The 26,143-nt window shown below is 41.1% G+C and overlaps 1 protein-coding gene across 1 annotated transcript in view; it reads left to right on the plus strand.

Moving 5' to 3' along the window:
* Positions 1–26,143, plus strand: part of ATP13A4 (ATPase 13A4) — a 196,563-nt gene that overhangs the window by 17,091 nt on the left and 153,329 nt on the right. Inside the window, exons 2-4 of the mRNA XM_053221900.1 lie at positions 3,580–3,913; positions 10,157–10,992; positions 11,418–13,191. Coding sequence (XP_053077875.1) covers positions 13,129–13,191 — 63 coding nt within the window. The 5' untranslated portion in view covers positions 3,580–3,913; positions 10,157–10,992; positions 11,418–13,128. The remainder of the gene's footprint in view (positions 1–3,579; positions 3,914–10,156; positions 10,993–11,417; positions 13,192–26,143) is intronic.

The following is a 26,143-nucleotide window of genomic DNA, read 5'->3' on the forward strand; positions in this document are numbered from 1 at the left end:
CACATGAGTGGAGAGCTATGTAACCCTGCCTGGGGCAGGGGGGCAGTATCTACATAAATTATTTGGATTCTTCTGTGTAGGAGAGTTCTCTCTTCTCCCCTATTTATTTATTTACTCTATCTTTTATTGACATCAGTGTGGATTCATGGATATCAATTTTATGCATTGGGTTATAATCCAAATCCAATTTTTATATTTTCTTGCTTAGACTGTTTTAGCTTTGGCCATTGTGGGGGGGGCGGTATTCAGTTGCTTCAGTACCTTCTTGATATATCTCCACCATTGTTTGGTTTTGTTTTGATTTTGAGCACTTCCTTACCTTCTAGCACTCAAAGAGTCTCCAGGCTCATCTTGTTTATTTGCTTCTCTAGTCCTAAAATCAGTCATTTTTCCAAGGAAACCTGGATCTTTTTCTTGGAAAGTGGTATTGGAAACAAAGATCTGAGTGCTAGGTTTATGTTCTCTCATGTACACATCTTGTACACTTCTATTCTTCCAACAGCACTGTGAAGTTATTAGACCTGTTTTATAGATGAGCAATCTTTGCAGCCTTGCACAGACTCCCCCACTTAGCTGTAGAGCCTGGCTAATGTCTGGATTTGGGGTGACTACAAATTCATGTTCTTTCACTATGCCCAAGAAATAATGGTTAAGTGGAGTGTCCATTATTGCGTGCAATTGCATGAATGATTTTTGCCTTTACTTTTACTATTTTCTCCAGAGAGAGAAGCTGCTTTTGTCATGGAATCAATTGTTTGCCAAAGCTCTTCGGTGGTGCTTCAGGTGCTCCCATTTTTACCGAGTGCATGCACCACTGCGGACTTAGGATCTCAGACTGCCTTGCCCAGGCTCGTGTGATCAGAGGAAGGGGAGTCACCAGAGGACCCCAGGGAGGCTATGAACAGGACCAGGGCCAATCGGGTTTGGGAGAGGCAGGGACTGGAGGGGAGAAAAGAAACAGAGCACATTACAGAAATGAAACATTCTGGAAGAAGGAAGCATCCTAGAGCAAAGAGAAGGGCTACTGCATGGTAGCAAAATCTCCATTTTTTTGGGCAGTTCGGGGAGTTCAGTGCATCCTTAATGAGGATTCATTTCCTGCCACCAAGTGAACTGCAGAGCTTCTTTACGTCTTTTCTGTGCAATTGGAATAAACTTGCATTACATTTCCTTGGGAGTAATATTAACTCCATATCCTTGGGAGTAATATTAACTTCTAGCTCATTGGCCCCTTCAGGGAGAATGATATTGTGAAACTCTCCATTTGGTCTGTTGTAGAGGTTAAGTAGACATTAAAGAAGTTATGCTATAGCAAAATCTATGTTTAATAAAATTATTTTTTTCTGATTATGACATTAGAGTATGTTTATTGTGAAATAATAGACGATACAAATAATTTAATAAAGCAAAGATACCACTCAGAGATATTCACTGTTAGGGTTTTGTTCTGCTTCTTTTTTTTTTCTTCTGTTTTTTTTTTTTTTTCTCCTTGTCTACGCATCCATGGATAATATTGGGCTTGTGTTGCATATAAAATTTTACATCTTGATTTTCACTTAATATTCCATTACCTTTCCCATGTTATTAAATATTCCTAAAGATATGACATCTGATAGATGCATTATCCTCCATAACATTGGATATATTCAGTTAGAACTATATGTTGTGATGAATTTTTTACATATTCATTTTGAATGTAGCCAAAAGTATTCCCTCTGGAACAATTTCTAGAAGTGGAATAGATTTCTAGAAGTGGTGAGAATGAAAAGTGTCTACCTCATAGAGTTGATGACAGGATTATGAGGGGAGGTGAGTTACCTTACACCAGAGTTTGGTATAGGCAAGCATTCAATGAATGTTGGCGTTGCCATTATAAATATATTCTTCTTGGTAAATACTAGCAAGTATTTACTAGTCTTCCAGAAAACTTTTCATTCTTAACATGAGCATGTTATCAAATACTTTAATAGTAATTGAAATTATTGTAAACCATAACATTAGGCTTTGTGAATGACATCTGGGATAAGAGATGGGGTCTTGCCAAAGGGGTTGAAGAAATTAGCAGTAGATCTCCCAAAGAGACGGTTGGAGGGGTGAGAAAGATCTTGGAAAGGAGTGGTGAGACAAATATCACCAGTGGATCTAATGGGAGTGAGACCAGGGCTCATGCTGGGATGCTGGGTGTGCACATGTAGGTGTGTGCGTGTGTGTGTGTGTGTGTGTGTGTGTGTGTGTGTGACATTGTGACATCGGTTTTGGGCTGCATACCCAGGAGCAGTCACAGATTATTGAGGACATAATATAAGCTAAATGGGGTCACCAGTGCTTTGAGGAGGGAGGCAGGCCAGCTGCTGTCCAGAACATGGAATGTTTAGTTGTAGAGAATGTATAAGCTGGAGACCATCTGTTCTATCACAAGGGTTGTAAAGGACAAAGCAAAGAAGAACCTGGAGATTCAAAATTAAAGATAATCACTAAAGTAGTAAATTCTAATAAATGAAACTGGAATTTAAGGCAGTAGCAAAAAAGAGTAGGTTAAGAAACAAAGGCAAGTGATTGTTTCCAAAGAACCACGGTCTAAAACACATCTATGTTACCAGGAGGGGAAGGAAGCACTTTGACTCGTTCCCATCCTCACCTGCAAGGGCTTGTGGTCTGAAAACTCAAGCATTCCCTCCTAGACTACCCTCACCTCATTACCTCACATATGTTCAATCATGACGGCCTCATGACCTGCCTTAACTCTCTGTACTGGGCAGTATTAAGTGCTTTACAGTGTACAAAGATGGGGCAAATAATATCAGTTCTATTGTACAGATGAGGAAACTGAGCCTCAAGGCAGAGAAGAGACCCTTGTCAAGGGCACATGATGAAAGAAAAAGAGACAGGAAGTGGATGTGGTTCCTACCTCCTCTTCCAAAATAATTGACTATTTCATAGCCTTTGATGTGCACGCTCCCAGCCGCCAGATGCCAGCAGAGTGCCAGCTGGGGAAGGTGACCTGTGCTGGGAGGGAGGTAGCACAGGAGGGAGAGAAGAAGAAGGCTGGGACACCTTGTGACAGACTGGAGCTTCTGAGTCCTTCCCATGCCAAGATAATCTGGCTCTGAATTTCTCTTATTTAAAAGGCTGGGTGGGACACCTGGGTGGCTCAGTCGGTTGAGCATCCAACTCTTGGTTTCAGCTTAGGTCATGATCCCAAGATTTGTGGGATAGAGCCCTGCCTAGGGCTTCATGCTAAAGGAAGGAACCTGCTTGGGATTCTTTCTCCCTCTCTCCCTCTGCCCCTCCCCCCTCAAAATAAATGAATAAACTTAAATGAATGAAATGAATAAAAAATAAAAAAAAACAAAAGCCTGGGGTTGCCCTTGTTAGACAGTGACACTTGCAGAGGTCGGCTACGATCTTCCTGTTTTCCGTGATCTCTGATGGCCTTTCAAAGACCCTGGGAAACCCAGGACTGCAAAACTGCCCTCCCTTATGTTAAACTACCCCTTCCAACATTAAGAACTTTGCAGAAGTCAGAGCACCCAATAGCAACAGCAGTATTTACCTCATACTGACTCTTCTCTCTCCTAGCTTCTTGTCAACTCCCAAGATAAGAGGTCAAGGAATCTGTTGTCAATCACACTGACCAGAAGTGGCAAGGCAATAATCGGAGCCCAAGCTATGTGACATCAAGGCTAATACTCTTTTAGTTTATTGACTTATAGTTGAATTACAATCAACTGAACATATGTAATGTGCAAAATATGTCAGGGACACACCCGTGAAGACATCGCCACAATCGAGGACTGAAGCCCTTGCTCTCAACCAGCTTCGACTTGTAGTATCAAGCCCATCCTTCTACTGGAAGAGCAGTCAGATATTTGAAGAGACCCACTTGTGCTTTTGAAATGTCCTGTTCCTTAAGGTAAGCATCATCCTAAGTTTCCGCAAATGCATTTCATAGTACCCAGGGGAGTTTCTTTTATCAGCTTGTTAACCCTCCCATAGGGATTTTGCCTAGGTAATTGGATACTTGGATGATTCTCCAGTCTGTCAAAAGTCATGCAAGCTTTTGTCCTGAAGCCCATAGGCTGGGACCAGGCCTGCAGGGGGCAGCCAGTGGTGCCCAATGCAAGCCCTGGGTAGGCAGATGGGCCAGGGTTGGGAGGTCTCCAGGTTAGCAGATGCTGCTTTGAATGCTCTCGTGCTGGTGGGCTCACACCCTACAAGTAAGCAATCAATCTGTAGATGTGTTTATTTTAGAAAGACAAATAAAAACATTTGAATTGTCTTTTTCCTCCATTTTCACATATATAGGGAAGACAAAATTCACAAGTACAGCTTCATGTTCAACCTCTACTAAATATATATGTATATATTTACTTATTTATTGCTTATTTATTTTTGAGAGAGAGAGAGATACACACATGGAGCACGAGTGGGGGAGGAGCAGGGAGAGAGGGAGACACAGAATCCGAAGAAGGCTCCAGGCTCCCCTGAATATATATTTAGGCACCCCTAAAATATGTGTGTGTGTGTATATATTTACATATATATTTTTTAATGTTTTTATTTTATTTTTTGGAGAGAGAGAGAGAGAGAGACCAAGCACGAGCAGGGGAGGAGCAGAGAGCAAGGGAGACACAGAATCAGAAGCAGGTTCCAGGCTCCAAGCTGTCAGCACAAAGCCCATCGCAGGGCTACAACCTACAAACTGTGAGATTATGATCTGAGCTGAAGTTGGATGCTTAACTGACTGAGTACTTTCAAATTTTTAGTATCTTTTCTTTAAAAATATTTTTCTAAGTTTTCTGACACTAGGCTGGGCATGTACACGTTATCTTACATATCCTTACTACATCCCGTAGAATAGAGTAGTAATATTCCATTTCACAGGTGAAAAACTGAAGCATAGGGTAGGTAAGTAAGCTGGCAACTTTTCCACTGCTATTAAATGGTAGAGCCATAGTATACAGTGTGTGATCTAAGGCTAGATCTGGTTTCAGTGCATCAAGGGTTTGGGGCAGGGGGGTGGCAGAGGGAAATGGGGATCAGTGACTTAAATCCCAAATCCAAGGACTCCTTTGATTTAATACCCTTAAATACACCCCATCACCACCACATACATATGTTTTCTGCTGTTATAGAAATGGGATAATGTTCTACACAGCATTCTGTAACTTAACTTTGCAGGTATGTATCATAGACAGCTTGCCATGATTATACACCTAGCTTATTCTTTTATTCTCCTTTTTTTTTTAAGTAATGCAAGTATAATATAACCTATAGTTGTCAAACCTTGTGTTTCTTCTCCCAGGGACTCTGGTATGGTAGGTCTGGGTTTGGACCAAGGTTTGTGGAGTGACTGACAGCCACCACTGTTTTAAAAAACTTCTGCTGTTCTAAGCCGCCTCCTGAAGAGTGGATGAGAAATAAACAGAGCAACAACGAGACACACAACCAGCCAGATACAAGGGCCCTGGGGCCAAAGAGAGACAGAGAGGAAGGGGGAGACGACCGGGCTCAAGTCCCAGTGCAGAGAGAAGTGTAGTAAGACTCCTGTGGCCAACGCAGAAAAGAGGGTTTCACAGGGACTTGCAAAGGAAGGAAGTGCCAAGACAGGGACAGCTCCCATCCCCCTCTGAGGGAACGGAGATTAGGCTGGAGGCTGGAGGATTTAGCTCAAAGTTGCATTTGCATGGCAAACGCAGTGTTTACTGGGTTGTTAATTTGAGGTCTTTGGCAGAGTTAATGGCAGCTTGAGGGAGAGCTCAAAAACCTGAGCCCCCTCAGATGCCACACTAATGGGGGTGGGGGTGTCTGAGTACTAGGGGTGCCTTATTTCTGCTTTCCATTCTCTTTTTTCACCAGGAAATAATATTTCCCATTACCCATTTGCTTAGGGCCTTGAAAGACATGTGTAATATGGACAAATCAAAGCTCTGAACTTCATTAGTCTTCTCCCAAAATGTCATGGGTTGATCTACTTGAGGGTCTCCTATGTTCTGTGCGGCTTCTTACTTGTTGATGAGAGCAATAACTAAGCATAAAATGGACATCAGGGAGGAGGGAAACAGAGAGGCCCGATAGCCAGTCCCAGCTTTGTCTCTCTCTTTCCATCTCCAGCCGGGATCCGTTCTTGATTCCCACCAGGCGGCCAGCCCTGTGTCTGGGTCATTCTGGGGCCAGGGTGGAGGTCCTGAACCCTGCTCAGGCTGGCTCATCAGTGCTCAGCAATATCACACTCCCTACCAGTCTGACCAGAGATGGTGCCCTGATACTTCTAATTGGGCTCCTACTTCATTCCTAAGTCTAGGTTCCAAGTCCCTGTCTGGCCACCCATATTTAGCCCAGATCCTTCCTAAAAGTAAGGACTAGTCTTTCTCTTGCCAGGCTCTGACTTGGTATTGGAACCTGGCCTCAGACCCAAAGTCTCTGATTGGTATTGGCCACTAGAGGATGGACTCCAGGAGCCAGCTTCCTGCTGTCTGGATTTCCAGGTATCACCTGCCCCATGTTCCTCATAGCTGGACTCCAACAGCTTGTTGGAAACGTTCCACTTCTGTTTTATGTCCCTCCCCCCCGCCTTCCTTGGCCAACTGCTCTCTTGAGCTGTAAGCAAAGATTGACATAAGTTTCAGTTGCTGGCTAGATTAAACTTCCTTTGTTAGCTCCTGCAATTTCATCAGTTTCCCAAGTGTAGCTTTTTTTTTTTTTTTAACCCAGTAGGTATATCCAATGTCATGTCCCAATCCCTCTCTATCCTGCCCAAGTGATGGGAAACACCCTACATTTCTGTGATATGGCCATAACCTTATACAACTGGTGGGTCCTTGGAATTTTCTATTTAAATCAAGCTTTTCAAATGAAATTCTCTTTTAAATATTCTAGAGAGAATGTTTCAAATATCTGACTCTGATTCTTTTACGGAAGGTGGACAGCAGTATGGTGCTATGTGACGTACATTATACAAAACTTCAGTCCCCGAGTTGAATCCTATCTTTCCTATTGTAACCTTGGACACATCATTATACAGTCTTCCTGGAACTTTTTCTTCACCCAAGAAACAATGAGGGTCATTTAGTAATGTCTAAGGCTGAATTGTAACAGTCTATAATTCTTAACAGTTACACTCTAAAATGTATTATTTTCTATATTCAAATTTCTAGCTTAAAAGTTCTTAGAATTAAGTACACTGGCATGAAGTTTCTGCCTGGGGATTTACTCTTTTGACTTTTTTTTTTTTCTAAATAGACTGTCTTTCATGACCTAAAATTATCATCTTAGTTGCCAACCAAGGTAAGCTTCACAGAGGGGAAGCCGCCTTACCTTTAGAGAGGAATCTTTTAGTTTAGTTTTGGAAATCACAGAATGCACAGGAATGGGGCTTTTCTGAATGTGGATATATGAGCCACCCCGAACCACCTTAAAGCAGGTCAGACCCCAGTGCAGAGCAGGGAGAATCAGAGACAACGCCTCTGAGAAGTAGAGATAGCCATTAGCGAGCTTTTTTCTTCTGTAATTAAAGGGAAAGCCTTGTATCTTTGTATTAGACCCTTTAATCTAAGGGTTGCTAAATGTTTTACAAACATTAATTAATTCAATTGAGCTTCACATCAGCACCTTGAGGCAGGTAGTTCCTCTTTGGGACATCACATCTTCAGTTTTCCACATTATGCATTAGTGCAGATTAAGTTAGTTAATAATAACAGTAAAACTTTGAGTTTAGATAAAGTTCTATAGCCAACAGTCTCAAGTATTCTACAAATATCAGATTTGGGTAATGAGGACTAAAGAGGAAGCTTGAGGCAGCTCGTTGCCAACGATGACAAGGCAGAAAGGCTGCACATGATTGAGGTTCTACTCCATGCTGAGGACACATGACCTTGAACAGTTCTTTGACCCCTTTGTGACTCAGTTCCTACAGCTCTCAAGTGGGGGCAATAATATTACTCACCTCTGTACTTCACAGAGATGTTGCAAGGAATAATGTTTGTAATATGCTATGGAGTTCTCAGATGAAAGGTGGAAATTAATATATGATGAAACATTATTACCACTTATCTTCACACCGTCTAAATGGGTTAGGCTAGAGAAGTATCAGCATCCCCACAGCGCTGGCAGAAACTAGTCCTGCCATTATTTCCATTTAACATCTGTTATATACACCCAAAGAGGTTGAGAATTGCTCAGAGCAGTGGGTATGCTCGTGGGATTAATGAGAGCAAGCTGAGATACCAGATCAACAAAGAGGTAGCTAATTATTTCTTTTCTTTTCTTTTCTTTTTTCTTTTCTTTTCTTTTCTTTTCTTTTCTTTTCTTTTCTTTCTTTTTCATTCTTATTTTGAGATGAAATGTTTAAGAGGAAATGAGTGCAGAGGGAGAATCAGAGAATGGCTGAAGCAACCTTTCTTCAGACATTCCTCTCAATTCTAGGTCATCAGCATATGTGTGTGATTCGTAGTCTCTGAAGGAGCTCTTGTGCAAGAACTCCTCTGTGACTTTGCTTTCTGTCTCCTTTTCCAGTAATGTTTTCCCTAGCCATCTCCATTGATCTAGGCCAGCATAGAGCTCCCTACCTCCACAGAGCCTTCCCGGCTTCATTCTCTACCTGGACTTTGTCCTCTGCCACTCCTTTGTATTTAGCACATGTTTTGTAATTTATATTTTAGTGTTGGTCTTGCTTTCCAGCAGACTTCACTCTTCAAAGGTGTATTCTAGTAATCTCTGTTCTTCATCTAGTACAGGTCTTGATATACTGAAGTCAATCAAATAAGTATTAAATGAATAAATGGAAACTGTCAGCAAAATGTCACGATTTGAATTCAGACCATACCAAATCCATATCTGCTCTTCTCACCATGTGTGAGCCACCTGCAGTGCAGAATAGAAATATTGAACAGGCAAACTGGGAAGAGAAAGACTGATCTAAACTTTCAACCCCTTTGGGTATATACCAAGAAACACATATGGTAAGATGCTTAATTTTGTAAGAAACCCCCAAACAAACAAACAAAAAGAAACCCCCAAACTGTCTCCCAAAGTGTTTGCACCATTTTGCATTCCCACCAGCAATGAATGAGAATTCCTTTTGCTCCACATACTTGTCAGCACTTGGTGTTGTCGGTGCTATCAATTTTGGCCATTTTAATAGATTTGTAGTGATATTTCATTGTTGTTTTAATTTGCACTTCCCTGACAACATTATCAAACATGTTGAAAACATGTGTCTACACAAAAGTCCTCCCATGAATGTATGCAGCTTTATTCATAATTGCCAAAACTTGGAAACAACCGAGATGTCCTTGGGAGGTGAATGGATAAATAAACCATGGTATATCCAGGCAGTGAAGTGTTATTCAGCTCTAAAAGGGAATGAGCTATTGAGGCGCAAAAAAACGTGGAGGTAACTTACATGTATATTACTAAAGGAAAGAAGTCACTTTAATAAGGCAACATGCTGTATGATTCCAACAGTATAACATTCTGGAGAAAGCAAAATGATTGAGATAGTAAAAGAATCGGTAGTTGCTAGGGGTTGGGAGAGACATAGGGATGAATATAAGGAGCAGAGAGAATTTTTAGGGCAGTGGAACTAGTCTGTATGATACTGTGATGGTGGATATATATGCCATTATACATCTGTCAAAACTCATAGGATGTATGACACTAATGTAAATTTTGGACTTGGGGTGAAAATGATGTGTTGAGGTTGGTTCATCGACTGTAACAAATGCATCATTCTGGGTGTTGACAATAGGGGGGAAGGATGTGTATACACAGAAAGTATATGGGAATCTCTGTACCTTCTGCTGAGTTTTGGTGTGAACCTAAAACTAGTCTAAATAATAAAGTCTATTAAATTATTTTTTAACAAAAAAATTAAACTTTCCAACAGGGAAATTGAGGTGTCACTTAGAGGGTTCAAGGGAACTCTCCAAAGGCGTTTAATATCACTTTAGAACCTGCTGATGCAATGATTCCTATAATATTTACACAGGAGCTGATCACAAAAAAATGTGTGTATTTATGAAATCAGTTTGCCTTCACTTGTGTCATTACCCATTGCATTAAGTCCAGACCCAGGCCTCAAATTCAAGACCTCCCTGGAATGTCCTTGATCTGTATTTTCTGCCACATCTCGCTCTCCTCTTCTTCCGTCACACAGCCTGGCTACAGGAAAGGTGATGAATGCACCCTGGACAAAGCTGTGTGCCTCTCCTTCTGATGGCTCCCCTGCTTCAAATTCTTGTTCTGGGAGTGGCCCCACTCCCAGGCCAGGCTTCAGCATCTCCACCTGCTAAGACCTTCCTTCCCTGTCTGTTTTCAAGGCCCTTCTCAAATGCTTCCTCCACACAGAGGTTTCCTAGCCAAATAAAGGCAACATTCCTTGCAGAACACTTTGTATATAGCACATGAACCTGTATATATACTGGAAGATCACTGCTCATAAGTCACGCTGCCATTGGGGCACTGGGATGTTTTACTATTAGAACTCCTGGAGGAACGTGAGGAAACTGTCACTATTTCACAGTCGTCGGTTCTACTGGGCCATGTTGTTGGAGATGATTTCCTACAGATTTCCCTGGGTTTCACAAAAATGTTTCGTGTTCTTAGGGACTTCTTTTGCTATTCAAGTTTGGCTTCAATATTGTTATTGCATGAGTAGATTTGTTGAGTGACATAAGTTTGGGCGAAGGCTTTCCTTGAACTCTTAATCATTTGCACACTCATCCTCACCCACGGTGGTGCCCGAGTTGCCAAGTGTATTGAGGATCCCAGCCAGGGGCACCAGTGCAAGGATTACCAATTATGGACAAGAGAATGAAACCCTCTTCTCTTACCTGCACTCTGGCATCAGGATGCTTATCACCACTTTACATACTAACACTCAACCCCCATCAGTTGGTGCAAACTTTGAAATCTCACTGTAATCATCTCTCTCCTACATATTTGAACGACTGCCTGCTGGAGCTCTAACGGGTTCACTTACCTTTCTGTGAGGTAAGTTTTTTATTGAGATAACTCTCACTCACAAAATTCTCTCTTTAAAGGTGTGCAATTTAGTGAACTTTAGTATATTCACAAAGTTGTGCAGCCAAAAATCACTGTCTAATTCTGGAACATTTTCATCCCCCCCCCCCCAAAAAATCCCATACTCCTTGTATTTTGATCTTGTGGTGAAATACTAATTCCCTTCTATTTATTTGATGAAATGTGTGCTAATGATATTTGGAAACTCAAAACAGTATGCATATGTTTTGTAATTCATATTACAATAGCTTAGTATTTTTTATGTTTATCTTGCTGATACTTTATCATTTGATCAAGGTTTTATGTGCATGCATGCACACACACACACACACACACACACACACACACTTTAGTCTTGATCTTTTTTTTAAGTTTGTTTATTTATTTTGACAGAGAGAGAGGCGGAGAGAGAGGAAGAGAGAGAGAATCTCAAGCAGGATCCACAGCTGATAACACGCAGAGCCTGATGTGAGGCTCAATCTCATGAACCATAAGATATGACCTGAGCCGAAGTCAAGAGTCTGACTCTTAGGCGATTGAGCCACCCAGGCACCCCTAGTCGTGGTCTTGTTAGGGCTACTAGGGTCAAGTTGGGGATATTAGTGCCAAGAGTTGTAGCTTGAAGGAGTGAGTGGACACGGTGAAGGTAAAAATAACTCTACTTTATTGAACACATACTTCTTCCCTTGTACTGTTCTTCACACAACAGTTTTAGGAAGTTCTAGTTCAGGTAAGTTCTATTATCATCACCTTTATGTGAGGAAATAAAGGTTTTCTAAAGCTTATGACATGTATTATCCTAAAATGGCAGAACTAGGCCATCTTGGTTCACAGCCCAAATTGAAACCCAGGCTCTTCAAGTTCAGGGCACATACCTTTAACCACTATGTACTACTACCTGCTGTTATATTGGACCTTTAGTTTAATGACACCAACAGCACTTGATTAGAGCTGTACAATATGCTCTCCCAAGTCCTCATTCAATGCCTCAAATTACTGGATGAGAAGAGGCAGCTCCTGTAGGTTAAATAATCACACGGCTGACAGAGCATGGACCAGCAGCTGGGATCCAGGTTTCTCTCCAGAGCCACAGTGGCTGTGTGTTCGTTCCCCTACACCATGTTGAGGCTTCTGACAGCTCTCTCAGACTTCTGGTCCAGCTTTCATAGTAACAAACCACCTTCTATCATATTTATTTGTACGTTTGAATCCTGACGTCAGTCTGAGGGTAGCAGATATCACTTGATTTATATGGGCAGTCCCTGTGCTCAGATTATGTATATTGAATGAAGGTGTGGATAAATTAAAAAATTAGTCTTGCCACATAGTCATGTGAATATTTTATTTCTAGACTTCCTCAAGAGTTTAACCACCAGTATCTTCGTGAGAGGAGACCACATACAATAGTTTGCTTATACCTTTGTTCTTTCTCTATGGTTTTCCCAAAAGTAAACTCAATTCCACATACACATTGAGTAGAACATTTTTGCATGCACAAAGAAATGTGATTACAAATAACTTTGGAAGAGGATTAGTCGTAATTTGTGCCTTTTGTAAGCAAAATGAATGAGGATACTATTAAAAGCTGGTGGATTGGGGCTTTCAGTAATCAAATAAAATCTGCAGCTCTGTCAGCCACCCCTCCCCACCCCCCCACCCCAATTCCTTAGCCTCTGTGAATAAAGCAGTGACCTGGGAGTTCTTGAGCCCGCTCCCCCACTCCTCGGAAAGGTCTTGCCAACTCGGCATTGTCCTGTTGGATTTGCAGTCAGATGTCTTATGCTGGCAGGCACTGGGCAGGCAATGAGTTCTTTCCCTGTAAATTGGGCACAAAAAGACCGGCATGGGAGCAGCCTCTTTGGGGACAGCTGCTCTGAGACAATGCTGTAAGCAAGGCAGAAATTCCTCCGAGCAGAGGGCGACTGGTGGGAGGAGTTCAGTTTGCTAAGTATTGTCATTTGCCGAGAGTAGGTGTGTGCACAAGAAGGAGTCTTAACCTGGAGAATCATTAACTCTTTCAGTCAGCTGGCTAGCTGCGGTGGCTCGGCAGGTTGGTCTCGGAGGCTCCTGCTCAGGAAGGCCAGGGAGGAGTGGAATCACTTTTTCATGGGGGACCACTTTGAGAAGGGCCAGCACGCTCTGCTCAATGAAGGAGAAGAGAATGAAATGGTAAGATTCTAGCCACACTCCCGTCTTCCTATTCCCATTCCCCAGCCTCCGATACTGTCCCCTGCCACACACACACACACACACACACGCACACATGCACACACATGCGCATGCGTATGCACACACACACACACTCTCTCTCAGACATTCACATGCTTCTTTGCAACCTGACTCTGGTATTATGTGAGAAAAGGTAGTGTCCAAAAAGTCTCTCTGTCCCATAAATGTAATCTCTGACAGCAGAAATTTGCTAGAATGAAAACACTGTATTCATTTTATCAAGAATGTTCTCTTTTTAAATGAAACAGAAAGGGAGAGAAGCACAATGCCACTTTATGAAGCATTTTTGAGCCTCACGAGTCTAGCAAGTTCTGTTCAGAACTTTAATGATTTCAGCAAATCCCTAATGTTGGGATGCAGTGTATTCCTTGATAGGAAGAAACCGAACATCCACAGCGAGGTAGGAGTGCTGCTGAGTCTTTGACTCTCTTCTCACATATCTGTGTTCACAAAGAATGTTGGACTGGGAAAACATAAAATATTAACAATTATCAGCCTACACACTTCGCTGTTTACTTCTACAATTTTGCTTGTATGTCTCTAGGTATAGAGATTGATTACAAAAATTTTCTGCAGTTCACTGTCTCTTTTATTTTAGATGTGTTCTCCTCTGAGGAACTATAGGAAAATCAAAGATGATTCTCATGTTCTTGCTGAATTTAAAGCTGTATTTGTCAATTACAATGCAATCAAGAGAGAGTTAGAAATGTGTACTTCTGGTTAATAAGGCCTTTCTGCTGATTGTGTAAGTATAGTCTATACCAGTCATGGTGTAATTAAAATGTTAAAATGTGGTACTCCCATTCTATAATAGCATTTTATCTTCTTGGAATTAGTATATAAATAAGAAACCCAAAAGATGTTTATTTAAAATTTTTCTTGGTTAATTGCTTTAGCTCTGACTATTAAATTCTTTGTTCCTAAACTGGTCTTTCAAGTCTAATCTGCTTACCTGTTCCTATAGCAACAACATTTTTTGGACCTTCAAGAGTAGATCCCTTTTGCTATCAAAGCTGAAAAAATTATAAGGGAATAAAAGGCACCCAAATCTACATGGGCTTCTTAACCATCTCCTTACTTCTTTTGGATTTGACTCTGCCGAATGACAAGTGTCTTTAGGCCCTAAGCAAATAGCACTAGAGATGACCTCTGACCCTATGTTGAGGAGTGAATCTTCTATTATTCCCCATATTGAGTTGAAAATTTGACCCTCATCTTGGAATCCCTTCGCCAGAAGGCAGGGGCTCCTCCCTCAAATCCTCAGATGGAAACACACCCACTCTTTTCTCATACTCTCATTTCTGCTCTTTGACGATTTGTCATTCAGTAGTCATTCAGAGTCATCCACTGGCTAGTAGACATTCCTACTGCTAGGGAAACCACCGTCCTGCTACTCTAGCCTACACATTGCGGCATGGCAATTTTGTTCACAGTTCATCCTCATAATGGCACCGCCTGGTGCAGCAGGGTGTCAACTTCATGTTGTGTGCCTCTGAAAGTCCAGTTAGGAGGCAGCCTTTGGTATGGAGAGGCACTCTGTGTTTCCCGGAGAGCGGTCATTTGGCCAGCAGTCTGCCTAATGGGGAGATGCGGCCATTAGTATGCAGTCTTGGGCTCTCCATCTTGTTCCGCCTGGAGAGACCTGGCCACCTGCCTGTTGCTGTGTCTGATTCTGTCCCTTGTAACTCACTGCTCCATTCCCCATGCCCAGAGCTGTAAACTTCCAAAATTATCAAGATCTCTTACTTATTTATGTATTTACTTATTTTTTATTTACTTCTTTATTTACTTATTTATGACAGAGGATAACTGACACACAATGCTATATTGTTTTCAGGTGGATATTCCATTGTCAGTGATCTGACAATTCTATACATTACAAAATGCTCACCACAATAAGTGAGGTTACCGTATGTCACCATACAATTTTATCCCAATATTATTGACTATATTCCCTATGCTGTACTCTCCTACCCCATGACTTCTTTATTTTATAACTGGAAGTTTGTACCTCTTAGTCCCCTTCACCTATTTTGCCCATTCTCCCAACCCCTTCCCCTCTGGCAACCACCAGTTTGTTCTTTGTTTATGAGCCTGTTTTTTGTTTGTTTGGTTGGTTGGTTGGTTTTTTAGATTTCACATGTGAGTGAAATCATGTGGTATTTGTCTTTCTCTGACTTATTTCACTTAGCGCTGTAGCTTCTAGGTCCATCCATGGTGTTGTGAATGGCAAGAACTCACAAAAATTATTAAGATGCCTTAAAATTGTTTAATGTTTATTTATTTTTGAGAAAGAGAGAGAGAGAGAGCACTACCAGGGGAGGGGCAGAGAGAGAGGGAGACACATAATCTGAAGCATGTGCCAGACTCCGAGCTGTCAGCACAGAGCCTGACACAGAGCTTGAACTCGTGAACCATGAGATCATGACCTGAGTGGAGATCAGATGCTTAACCAACTGAGCCACCTAGGTGCCCCCAAAATTATTAAGATATCTAAAAGATAGTCCACATATTTTTATAGTGAGATTGAGTTTACCCAGTATTTTCTTGGCCACTAGCTAATTTGGTTTTTACTATACTTTGTAGGGTACATACTATGAATCACACCTTAAAGATGAAGAAATTGATGCACTGAGAATTTACCTAAGGTTGCATCAGCCAGTAAGTCCAGGAGCTGAGATACCATATGAATTAAGTTGGTACCTCTTTTTGCCTCTGGACCTAAACATAGCCTGGTGATACCTTTTTCAATCCTTCCCGAGGACATTGTACTCTTAACAGATCACACTTCCTCCCTTGATATAACAAAGCTTGGGAGAACGTCTGATCTTCGATTCTCTAGGATCTGTTTTGTTATATATGATTTGTAGATTTGTAATTCCTGAATAATTCCATCTTTTCTGACTTCAATTTTAATCCCTTTTAGAAAGCCAAAAAATTATCTACAAACATGTCACCCCAAACTGTTTACAGTTTCTTGCTTTATAATATACATTATTTGGACCTTTGCAGAAGTTATTCCTTCAATGACAGAAATGACTTCAAATTTCAAGAAAAAACAACATTCGGGGGTTTAGCCCTCATGTCAAATGAATAACCAGAATATTTCCAGGCCTAAAGATGCCTGGGACTGTCTTCCATTCCAGAATAAAAGTAATAGGAACTAAAGAGCAACTCTAGGTGATATGAAAGTAATATTTCTTAAGTGCAAAATGAGACAGGAGACAAGAGAAGAAAGAATTTGTTAGAAGGACGAGGAAGAAAGGGGGGGGGGGAAGTAACCTTCAGAACAGGTTCCTCCAGATGACTGACTCCTAGGCAGTGCCTCCTCGAGTGGACCAGAGGCCCAGCTCTCACTTGCCTTGGGCTAGCCACTTGCTGCTCTAGCCTGTTTCCGTATTTGTCGAATAGGAGTGGTCCTTCTTGCCCTATGTGTCTCACAGGGCTCATATGAGGATCCGCTGAAATAAGCTATGGGGAAGGGTTTTGAGGAGTATAAAATTCGAGGTAAGTGTAAGCTCCTATTATCTAAACAAAGGAAGAGTGAGGGCTTCAACAATTAACCAATTGAATGACTAGTACCCCCCAAAATGAGGTCATCTCTTCTCACTAAATAATGACAAGGAAGGAATGTACACTTCTATTCACAAGCTACAGAGACCATTTATAAAGAGAGAACTGAGTTCCCTTAGACCTTGTAGTGCTTACTTTGAGAAAACCTCTCCCTGTCTTGGGACTATGTTTCCTCCATTGTAGAGGGAGAGTATCCGACCACCGGGGAGCTCAATTCTATTGTTACATATTTATGCTTTGAAACATCTTCGAAATACTGAGTGCTCATTTCCTTACAAATGACTTAACAAAGATATCCTGCTTTAATTGATTAGAATATTGCTTACCATTATCCTTAGTTACACCCTAATGAAACCATACTCCTTTGGGGGAAGTGTTTTATTCTAGCGAGACTTGTTTCTGAAAGTAATGTTCCTGATTTTTTTTTCTTTCCTAGGTTCTAGAAAATACAAAAAAAATCAACCCTTGAGTTGTTTTCTGATTATAAACATAACATGTTTACTATAAAAATATTGAAATGACAAAAAAAGTCTAAAAAATGAAGTAGATAGGATTCATAAATCTTCCACTCAGACCATGATCAGTATTGTTGACTCTCTAGACTTATAAAAAGTGCATACGCAAAATTCATCTAACATATAAAATTTAGTAATTTTTTACTACACTTTACTATTATCTATACTGTTGCATTTATTTACATCTGTGTATCTGTATCATGGAAATACTACATAATGGTGTGCTACTTATGTCTCTTTCGACTCTACATTCAGTAGCCTGAAATGAATAATGTCGCGAATATTTATGCCATAGAAATCGGTAAATGCAACACAGGACTTACATCCTGACCCACCTGAAGGCCAGTTGTTCAATATTTACCAGCATACCACCGAACATATTATTTCTTCAAGACTTCCATTTCCCCCCGATACATGTCTAAATACGGGAAGCATGTTGTATTTGGAGATCACCCATTTATTTGCACTATGCCTCATGCCAAAACACAATAAAAGCAATCACACTCTATTCTAAACATGCATACACATTCACAGATATATTTTATTTAAACAAAAAATGGAGTCATTCCATCTATACTTTTTTATGCTGTCCTTTTCATCACTGCTAAAAACATATCATGGATATATTTTCCTTTTGATAATTATTGCTTCCACATAACTATTTTAATGTTTAAATTGTATTTCAATGAACTATGCCATATTCAGCAAATACCTTGTGTGGCACACTTATGTTAGTTCTAAATGTTTTGACTGCGATGGGCAACTTTGTACATGTACTCTCATATATTTGTCAGTTTATTTCCATAGGATAAAGTCCTAGAAATAGCACTGATGCACAAAAGGGGATGTATGTTTAAATTTTGAGTGATGCGTAATGCCAAATTGCCTCTCATAAGATTGTGCATGTACTAAATTTACAGTCTGACTCGCAATTTTTGTTTTGTTTTGTTTTGTGTTTTAGAGAATATTTGCTTTCTCTACCCCACTTGCCAGCGTTGAGCATTATCCATCTTTTCAACTCTGGCTCGTCTGATATATGAAAATGATACTTTATTATTGTATTACTTTTGCATTTCCTTGGCTTGAAATTGAGTACATCTCTACATGTTTAGCAGCATTTATAGTTTTTTGACCGCAATCTCTTAACGTTATCATGTATGTCATAGCAGCGAGTAGACTGCATAACTAAAGCCTGGTGAGTGGGGAAAAGCAAGAGAAACTCTTTCTGAACTTCCATGTCGTTTCTGAGAACAGCAAGAAGTCAGTGCTGTGATGAGCGCATAATAAGGCAGCAGGGTGGTGTGTGGTCTTTGCCACTTTGAAAGCCCTGTCGTGCCTTCAGCATGAGCAAGGGACATCTGTCCTCACCAATTATTTGGCCCACTTTCAGAGCCGATGTTCGTCTTTTCTTCTCTAACACCAGGAAGCGAAAGCACACCCCCCTCCCACCTCAATAGCCATTTATTTATTATGCTCCGTGAGCACCTCCGAGTCGGTTGCCAATGTTAACTAGTGAACCCACAGATCTCATAGTGGGGGAATTGTGTTCAGACTGAGACATTTTGTCAGTTGAAGTGTTCAGGAAGCTGGGCCACTGGCCAAGTCTAGTGTCTTTATTCTTGATTCATTGCTGCAGAACTCCCATGAAGTCAACTCATCTCGGACATAAACTCTTGAGGGGTAAGATTTAATTGCTTCTTGAGGACAGGGACCCTGCTTGCTTCACCTTTCTCTAGCCTCCCCCTTCCCTTTCTCCCTAGCCTCAGAATTTAGCATAGTGCTTGGCACACACAGTCAGGGCATCTTTGATAGCATGATTGCAAGCTCCATTAACCTGTAATTTTGCATTCTGAGAATAGGGAGGCAGCAGGGCTTAAAGGGAGAAGCAGTTTGAATAATCTAAAAAGAAACTTAGGAAATTGTATGTTATTTGTTTGGAGTGGCCAACCATCTTATGAATTTATCAATCGACTCCTCTTTCCTCCAAGCATAAACAGAGCTTATTCTTTGGAGTTAATTAGCCATACGACACTATTTTTCTATGAGATCCTTTATGCTATCCTTTCGTCCGTTCATGTATCAACTCAACAAATATTTACCAAACCCTTACTCTGTGCCAAGACTTTTCTGTGCTAACCAACGAGGATTTTGAGTGAATAGCAAAAAGCTTTTGTTTTTAAGGAGTTCACAGTCGAGCAGGCAGGCCTGAGTACATAATTTGTGGGGCCTAGTGCAAAATGAAAATGAGATGCCCCTTGTTCAACAATTATTAAGAATTTCAGGGTGGCTCTAGCTGAGCATTAAGCCAAGTTCAGGGAGTCCTTTTGAGTGCAGGGCCCTGAGGAACTACTCAGACATGTGGCCATGAAGTTGGCCCTACAAGTGGGGGAGCCAGGGGCACAAACGTAATGAGAGTATGATAAAATAGGTGCCACTGGGAGAGTTATGTACATGGAGTTGTGGGATTGCAGATGAAAGAGAAACTCAGTCAAAGACAACTTCAAAGGGAGAGGTGGCATTTATTTCCCCTGGAGGGGTGGGTGAGGGCAAAATCATGAAAGGCTTTATAAGACACCCTCACGAGTGCACATTTTACCCTTTTGATTCCCAAACACTGGTCCCTGAAAAAACTGTGCCAGAATCAAGTTGAAGAATCTGTAAAGAATAGATTCCTAGACCCTGCTCCAGACGTCCTGAATTAGAATCTTTGGTGGTGGAGCTAGAATTGGTTAGAATGATTGTGTTGCCAGCCTGGTGGACACAATGATGCTGCTGCTGGAAATGAGAAATGATATGGTAGGATTCACCTTTCCAAAGAATGTTGTATCATGGCGAGAGGAAGGTTGGTGGGAGGAGGAGAGACCAGGCAGGAGGTGTTTGAAATATCTTAGGTGAGAGATTCAGTTGCAACTGCCGCCTTGACACAGAGGATGCTGAGTAGAGAATGGATTTGAAAAGTTACTTAGACTTGGGGAAGCCTGGGTGGCCAGTCGGTTAAGCGTCTGACTCTTGATTTCAGCTCAGGTCATGATCTCAGGGTTCATGAGTTTGAGCCCCGAGCCGGGCTCTGCACCAACAGCACAGAGCCTGCCTGGGATTCAATCTCTCCCCCCTCTCTCTCTTTCTCTTTCTCTTTCTCTTTCTCTTTCTCTTTCTCTTTCTCTTTCTCTTTCTCTCTCTCTCTCTCTCAAAATAAATAAAGAAACTTAAAAAAAAGAAAGATACTTAGAATTGAGAAGATTTCATGATCCATAGATTGTGGGGTAAGAGAGAAGAGGTGAACAGGATGAGTAGGATTAAGGGTGTCTTTAAGGTTCCTAGTTTGTACAGTTGGGCGGGGGGGGGGGGGGGGGTAGTTGATGCAAGCACTGAATCCCACCGGGAAAAGTAGGAACAGGTCGGGAGTTGAAATGACAATAATAGTAGCAAATACCTATATGGTGATCGACGTGGACTAGGAACTTTACACACAGTAATGTACTTAATTCTCTCAGAAACCCTCTCAGGAATTATCACGTCTCTTCTGCAGATGAGGAAACTGAGGTGTAGAGAGGTTAAGTAGCATGACCAGATTCATTTGGCTAAGTAAATGAAAGGCTATGGCTTAAGATCCCAGTTTAAACATAATTGTTTACTGCCTCTTAATTTTTCTGAATTCTGAATGTATTACTTTAGCTGTTAATGGTGGCAAAAACAGCAGGACCATAACTGAAAGAAATACAACATTAGTAGACAGGAGACTACTAGCATTGTTGGGTTGGCTCTGCTGTTATTTATTCTTTCACATTTAAAGCAAATCACAGTCACCTCTCTTTGACTTTATCTCATTTACAGGGTGGAGATAATAAAACCTTACTAGCTTGAACCAGGGACCAAGGTCAATGGTTTCTTGAGGCCTTCTCTAATACACACAAAGGATATGATTTCACAAGTTCTAAAACAGGTGGATAAAATCACTGTGAAATATCTTAAGAAATTTAAGTGACACTTTTGATTTTTTTCAAAGCACTATGAGTGTTTTAGTCAAGAAAAGGACAACCCATCTGGAGGCATTATGCTAAGTGGGAACTGAAATTTATGGCAGTTGTTATGTGAATTACTTCTGAATAAAGAGTAAACCCATTGATAAATGATTAACCAGTGCTGAACCCTATAGGGTCCTCAGGTCTCCAGAAGACATAGAGCACAGGAACTTGGCCTTCAGAAGCATTGGTGCATTGGTGACGTGTCCAGAGGAGATTCATTCCTGGGTGCCAGTTTCAAGGCTTTGCCGCTATTTTAAAGCATTGTGAAGACTAGCCAGAGTGGGACCGCCTACCTACATGGCCTAAATCCCATTTCTGGATGCCTGTCATGTAAACCTTGATGAGTTGTCTGAAACCACAGCCTGGGTAGAGACGGAAGGCAGCTCAAAACACTGCCTCCTCAACTCTGTCCCCAGCCTAAGGCTACCCTTATGGAGAACGAACACAGCTATGCCCTAGATGCCCCCTCAGGTATCAGGGCAGAAGGGAGGCCCCAGTGTGCTGCGTGCTTTCCAGAGAAATATGTCCCCCAGGCTAGGACTCTTTCTGATTTTACTAGTTATACACAGAGGGCTCTGGCTGGGACTATAATTATTTTGGCATTTCCAGGATCTATTAGTATCTCTCAGCCATGAATGGAAGATTTTGAAACTGTGACTCAAGTCTCAGAATCAGTAGAGATGATATGGTGAGATTAATGTTTTGAGGCCAGTTCAAAAACAAAATAATCTAAGAAGTGAATTGGGTAGATAAATAATTACTTTTACTTGCTTTTTTAATGGAAAAATGAGGTTGATTTTTATGGCACACATTTACCTTCAATGTTGCTCTCCTTCAACTTGGAATCATCAAGCAAAGCATGGATCTTTAGGTCGGAGACCAAGCCACCATGTGGAGGTTTTTCCTTTAGCCCAATTACAGCAGACAGTTATTTACTTGCCATTTTCTCTGCTCTCCCAAATGTGGTCTGCTTGCTCTTCCCAGAGTACATTATAGACTTTCTCTGCCAGGGACATGTCTTCTCCTTGATACCTGACCACCATGGTCCTGCCGATTTACCAGAAACCCATCTCAAATCCGATTCCATGCCTTAAAGCTGTATGGGAACCCCTGGGTCACACTTGATCACTTCCTTGTCTGGAGTAGATTTAACTGCCTATTCGTGCAATTTTCACAAGGTTTTATAGTAGAGTCATGTGTTTATCCTTCTCCCCCAATAGCTTGTGAGAGACAAAACCTCCAGGTCTCTTTTTACAAAAGTACTAGTTCTCTGATCTTTTGGGCATAGAAGCAAACAGGGATACCTCTTCAGTTTTCAGCCATCTGTGCCTGCATTACTCAAGTGGTGTCTCCTTATGCTCTTGTCCCTTCCCCAATGGTGACCTCCTAGGCTTGTCACCGAGTGCCAAGCTTCTAGAAGGGGTAGAGAAGGTTATCTGTTACCCTTATTCAACTTTGTCTTAGGCAGTCCCTTTGTGTCTGGGCTTTGATGAGCGGTGCTTTATTAATATTCCTGTTTATCTTCTCCATGGCAGCTACGTCTTATACCTGAAGTTGGCTTCAGTTGGCTTTTCTGCCCCTCCGCCAGCAGTTGCTTGGGCTTGATTTTGTAGAATCTTGGTTTCAGGATGGCAAGTTGTAGAAGATATTTACTTCTATCCTTCATCCAGCATCAGTGGGTTTTTGCTTTCGTTCTGGTAGAGAATTTCCTGCTTAGAAGTAGCTGGCCTTTGTTAATCTGGTCCTAACGGTTTTATTCTCAGACTTTATACAGGGGGCCTTCTGGTAACTGAGGATATTACGTGTCCTCAGACTACACCAGTGGGGAAAAATTGCCTTTCTTTCCATAGTTGCAGCAAAATACTCATTTGTTTTCTCACTGGCTCTGATTAGATCATCCCCTTTTCAAACTTATTAGTGCGGCCAGGAGAATACCAAGCTCTGAGGCACATGTCCATGTCTGCAGTTGGGGTCAGAGTCAGCTCTACATAAAGTAAAGCTGAGGGTGGTGAAGTGGGTGGTTTGACAGAAAAAAGTAAGTGAGACAAATGGGGACTGAGTAGTCTCAACAAAAAATATAAATGGAAACCAGAATTTCCAGTCTGATAGTCAATAAATAATAGTTTAACTGAACTGAATAGTGTTTATTTTTTAAATGTATATTTATTTTTGAGAGCAAGAGAGAGCAGGGGAGGGGCGGGGGTGGGGGGAGAGAGAATCCCAAGCAGGCGCTGCACTGACAGAACCCACGCAGGGCTCAAAACCGTGAACTGTGAGATCGCGACCCGAGTCGAAATCAAGAGTTGGATGTTTGACTGAGCCACCCAGGTGCCCCATGAAAAGACATTGTTTAAAGTAGGCAGTTCCCCTATGTAATTTTCTTTGCTAGAGGGAATATAACATTTGGAGCTTTCTTGCTGGTATTTTAGATTATCTGTGAAGAAGTAGAAAAGGGCTTTTAAATATATGTGCTTATTTTTCTAAAAAGAAATAAATATTTATTTTTCTAATTTTAAAAGTGAAACATATTCAGAGATTAAAATGTGTGCAACATGGATGTAAAAGAAGAATCACAATGATTCCATCACCCAAGGCATATGTCATTAGTATTTTATCTGATCTGTTTATCTTCCAGTCTTTTTTGTCTGTGCCTCACCTTTTTTCAATTAAATTTGAAATTGCACTGTGTAATTTTATGTTGTTTCTCTTCACTTAATATTATTACATATGTTTTTCCTCATGTTATTAAAAATACATAATAAACATTATTTTAATGACATAATGTTACTTAATAATTATTCTTATATTCGAAGATTGCTTTCTATTTACTTCTACTACTAATATTGCAGTGAACATTTCTGCATATGAGTCTTGTCTGTGTTTTGTGTAAGTTAGAGGGATTTCTTTCTTTCTTTCTTTCTTTCTTTCTTTCTTTCTTTCTTTCTTTCTTTCTTTTTTTAAGTTTATTTATTTTGAGAGAGACAGAGACAGCACAAGGTAGGGAGGGGCAGAGAGAAAGGGAGAAAGAGAATCCCAAGCAGGCTCTGCACTGTCAGCAGAGTCCCACACGGGGCTCAAACCCATGAACTGTGAGATCATGACCTGAGCTGAAACCAAGAGTCCGATGCTTAACTGATTGAGCCACCCAGGCGCCCTGGGATTTTTTTTTTTTTTTTTTTTTTTAAACAGAGAGTCTTTCTTAGTGGCCTAAAATCATACCCTTTGGAGGCATGCACATTCTTTCAAAATCCTTCTAAGGAGTAGAGATCTAGGCTAATAAGGAATTGCCAGGATAGGATCTGGTTTTGATGCTCAGAAGTGCATGTTTGCCATTGTCCATCCCAGAGAACTAGGAAGAGAGAGTGTGTACTAGGAAGTTGAAGTGTCTACTTAATGGCTTTTCAGGCAAAAACAGCAAGTGCCTATAAAGGGTCAGTTCTGAGTGCAGCGCATGATGAGGCTCTAGTAACAAACTCGGGGGCCTTCATATTTCATTTCAGAAAATTTCCCATGTAGCTTCCTCCCGCTGTTTCTGCTATATGAGGAATAAGTAAAAGTTAGAATTTCTATTATTTTGGTATCAAACTGTATCCCCTGTCGTCACAGTTATAGTATCTGTTCTTTAATAAAAGCCTGATTGTGGGGGATTTCAACCTTATGGGGAGAAAAATCTAATCATCTTCCTTCTGAACTTTTGCATAAGCTCCCAGAACAGGAAAACAATTTTTTTTGAGTTTTAACATTATTGAAATAATTACATACAGAGTACCTGTGAGTAAATTCATTGGCCAATTAAAAAATAGCGAGAATATGCAAATAAAAGTAGAATATTTCATTACCCCAGGGACGATGTACTTTTCTAACATTTGTGGACTATTTACTAGTCCTATGCCCATTGCTACGCACTTCAATGTGATACTTTATTCACGGTAACCTCATTAGGTAAATACCATTACGATAGGCACAAAAACCAAATGTTTCCGTTGTTTCTCTATGGCAGGGGACCACAAACTATTGACTGTGGGTGAAATCAGGCCCACTAACTTATTTGAAAATAAAGTTTTGTTGGAAAACAGCCGCCTGCATTTGTTTGCAGATTGTCTCTGATTGCTGTTGTACCACAAAGGCAGAACTGAATGCTTGTCAGAGAGACCACGAGGCTTACAAGGCTGAAAATATTTCCCGTGTGTTACTTCACAGAAGAACTTTGCTGACCCTACTCTTGTCCTTCTGATCGCTTTTATTTTTTTCTGAACTTATTTTTATTTATTTATTTATTTAACACACACGTGTGGGGAAGAGGCAGAGGGGAAGAGAGAGAATCTTAAGTAGGCTCCATGCAGAGCACAAAGCTGACGCAGGGCTCCACCTCATGACGGTGAGATAATGACCTGAGCCAGAATCAAGAGTCGGTGGCTTAACCAGCTGAGCCACCCAGGCGCTCCTGATGTCATTAAAGAAAAACAAAACAAAACAAAACTCTTTCTTTATTGCCATGGTAAAATGCTACTTGTTAGGGTTGTCCAAGTTTTCTCATATACCAGTGATGGTTTAGTTAAGGTCTGGAAAGTGTTGGGCTGGTGGTATTTAAGGATCTGGACTGGCTGTCAGTGTGGTCAATAGATATTTACAAACTGCTGTGGTGGAAAGTACTCTGTTTGGAAGCCTGGGTTCTTTCTGATATGGATTTTTCCACTAACCATTCATTTTGTGTGAGGAGTTCCCCTTGCCTGGCTTCCTTCCCCACCCCCACCCACCATCTCTAAATAGATCTAGATC

This window comes from Acinonyx jubatus, chromosome C2, assembly GCF_027475565.1.
Source record: "Acinonyx jubatus isolate Ajub_Pintada_27869175 chromosome C2, VMU_Ajub_asm_v1.0, whole genome shotgun sequence".
In the NCBI taxonomy this organism is placed as follows: Eukaryota; Metazoa; Chordata; class Mammalia; order Carnivora; family Felidae; genus Acinonyx; species Acinonyx jubatus.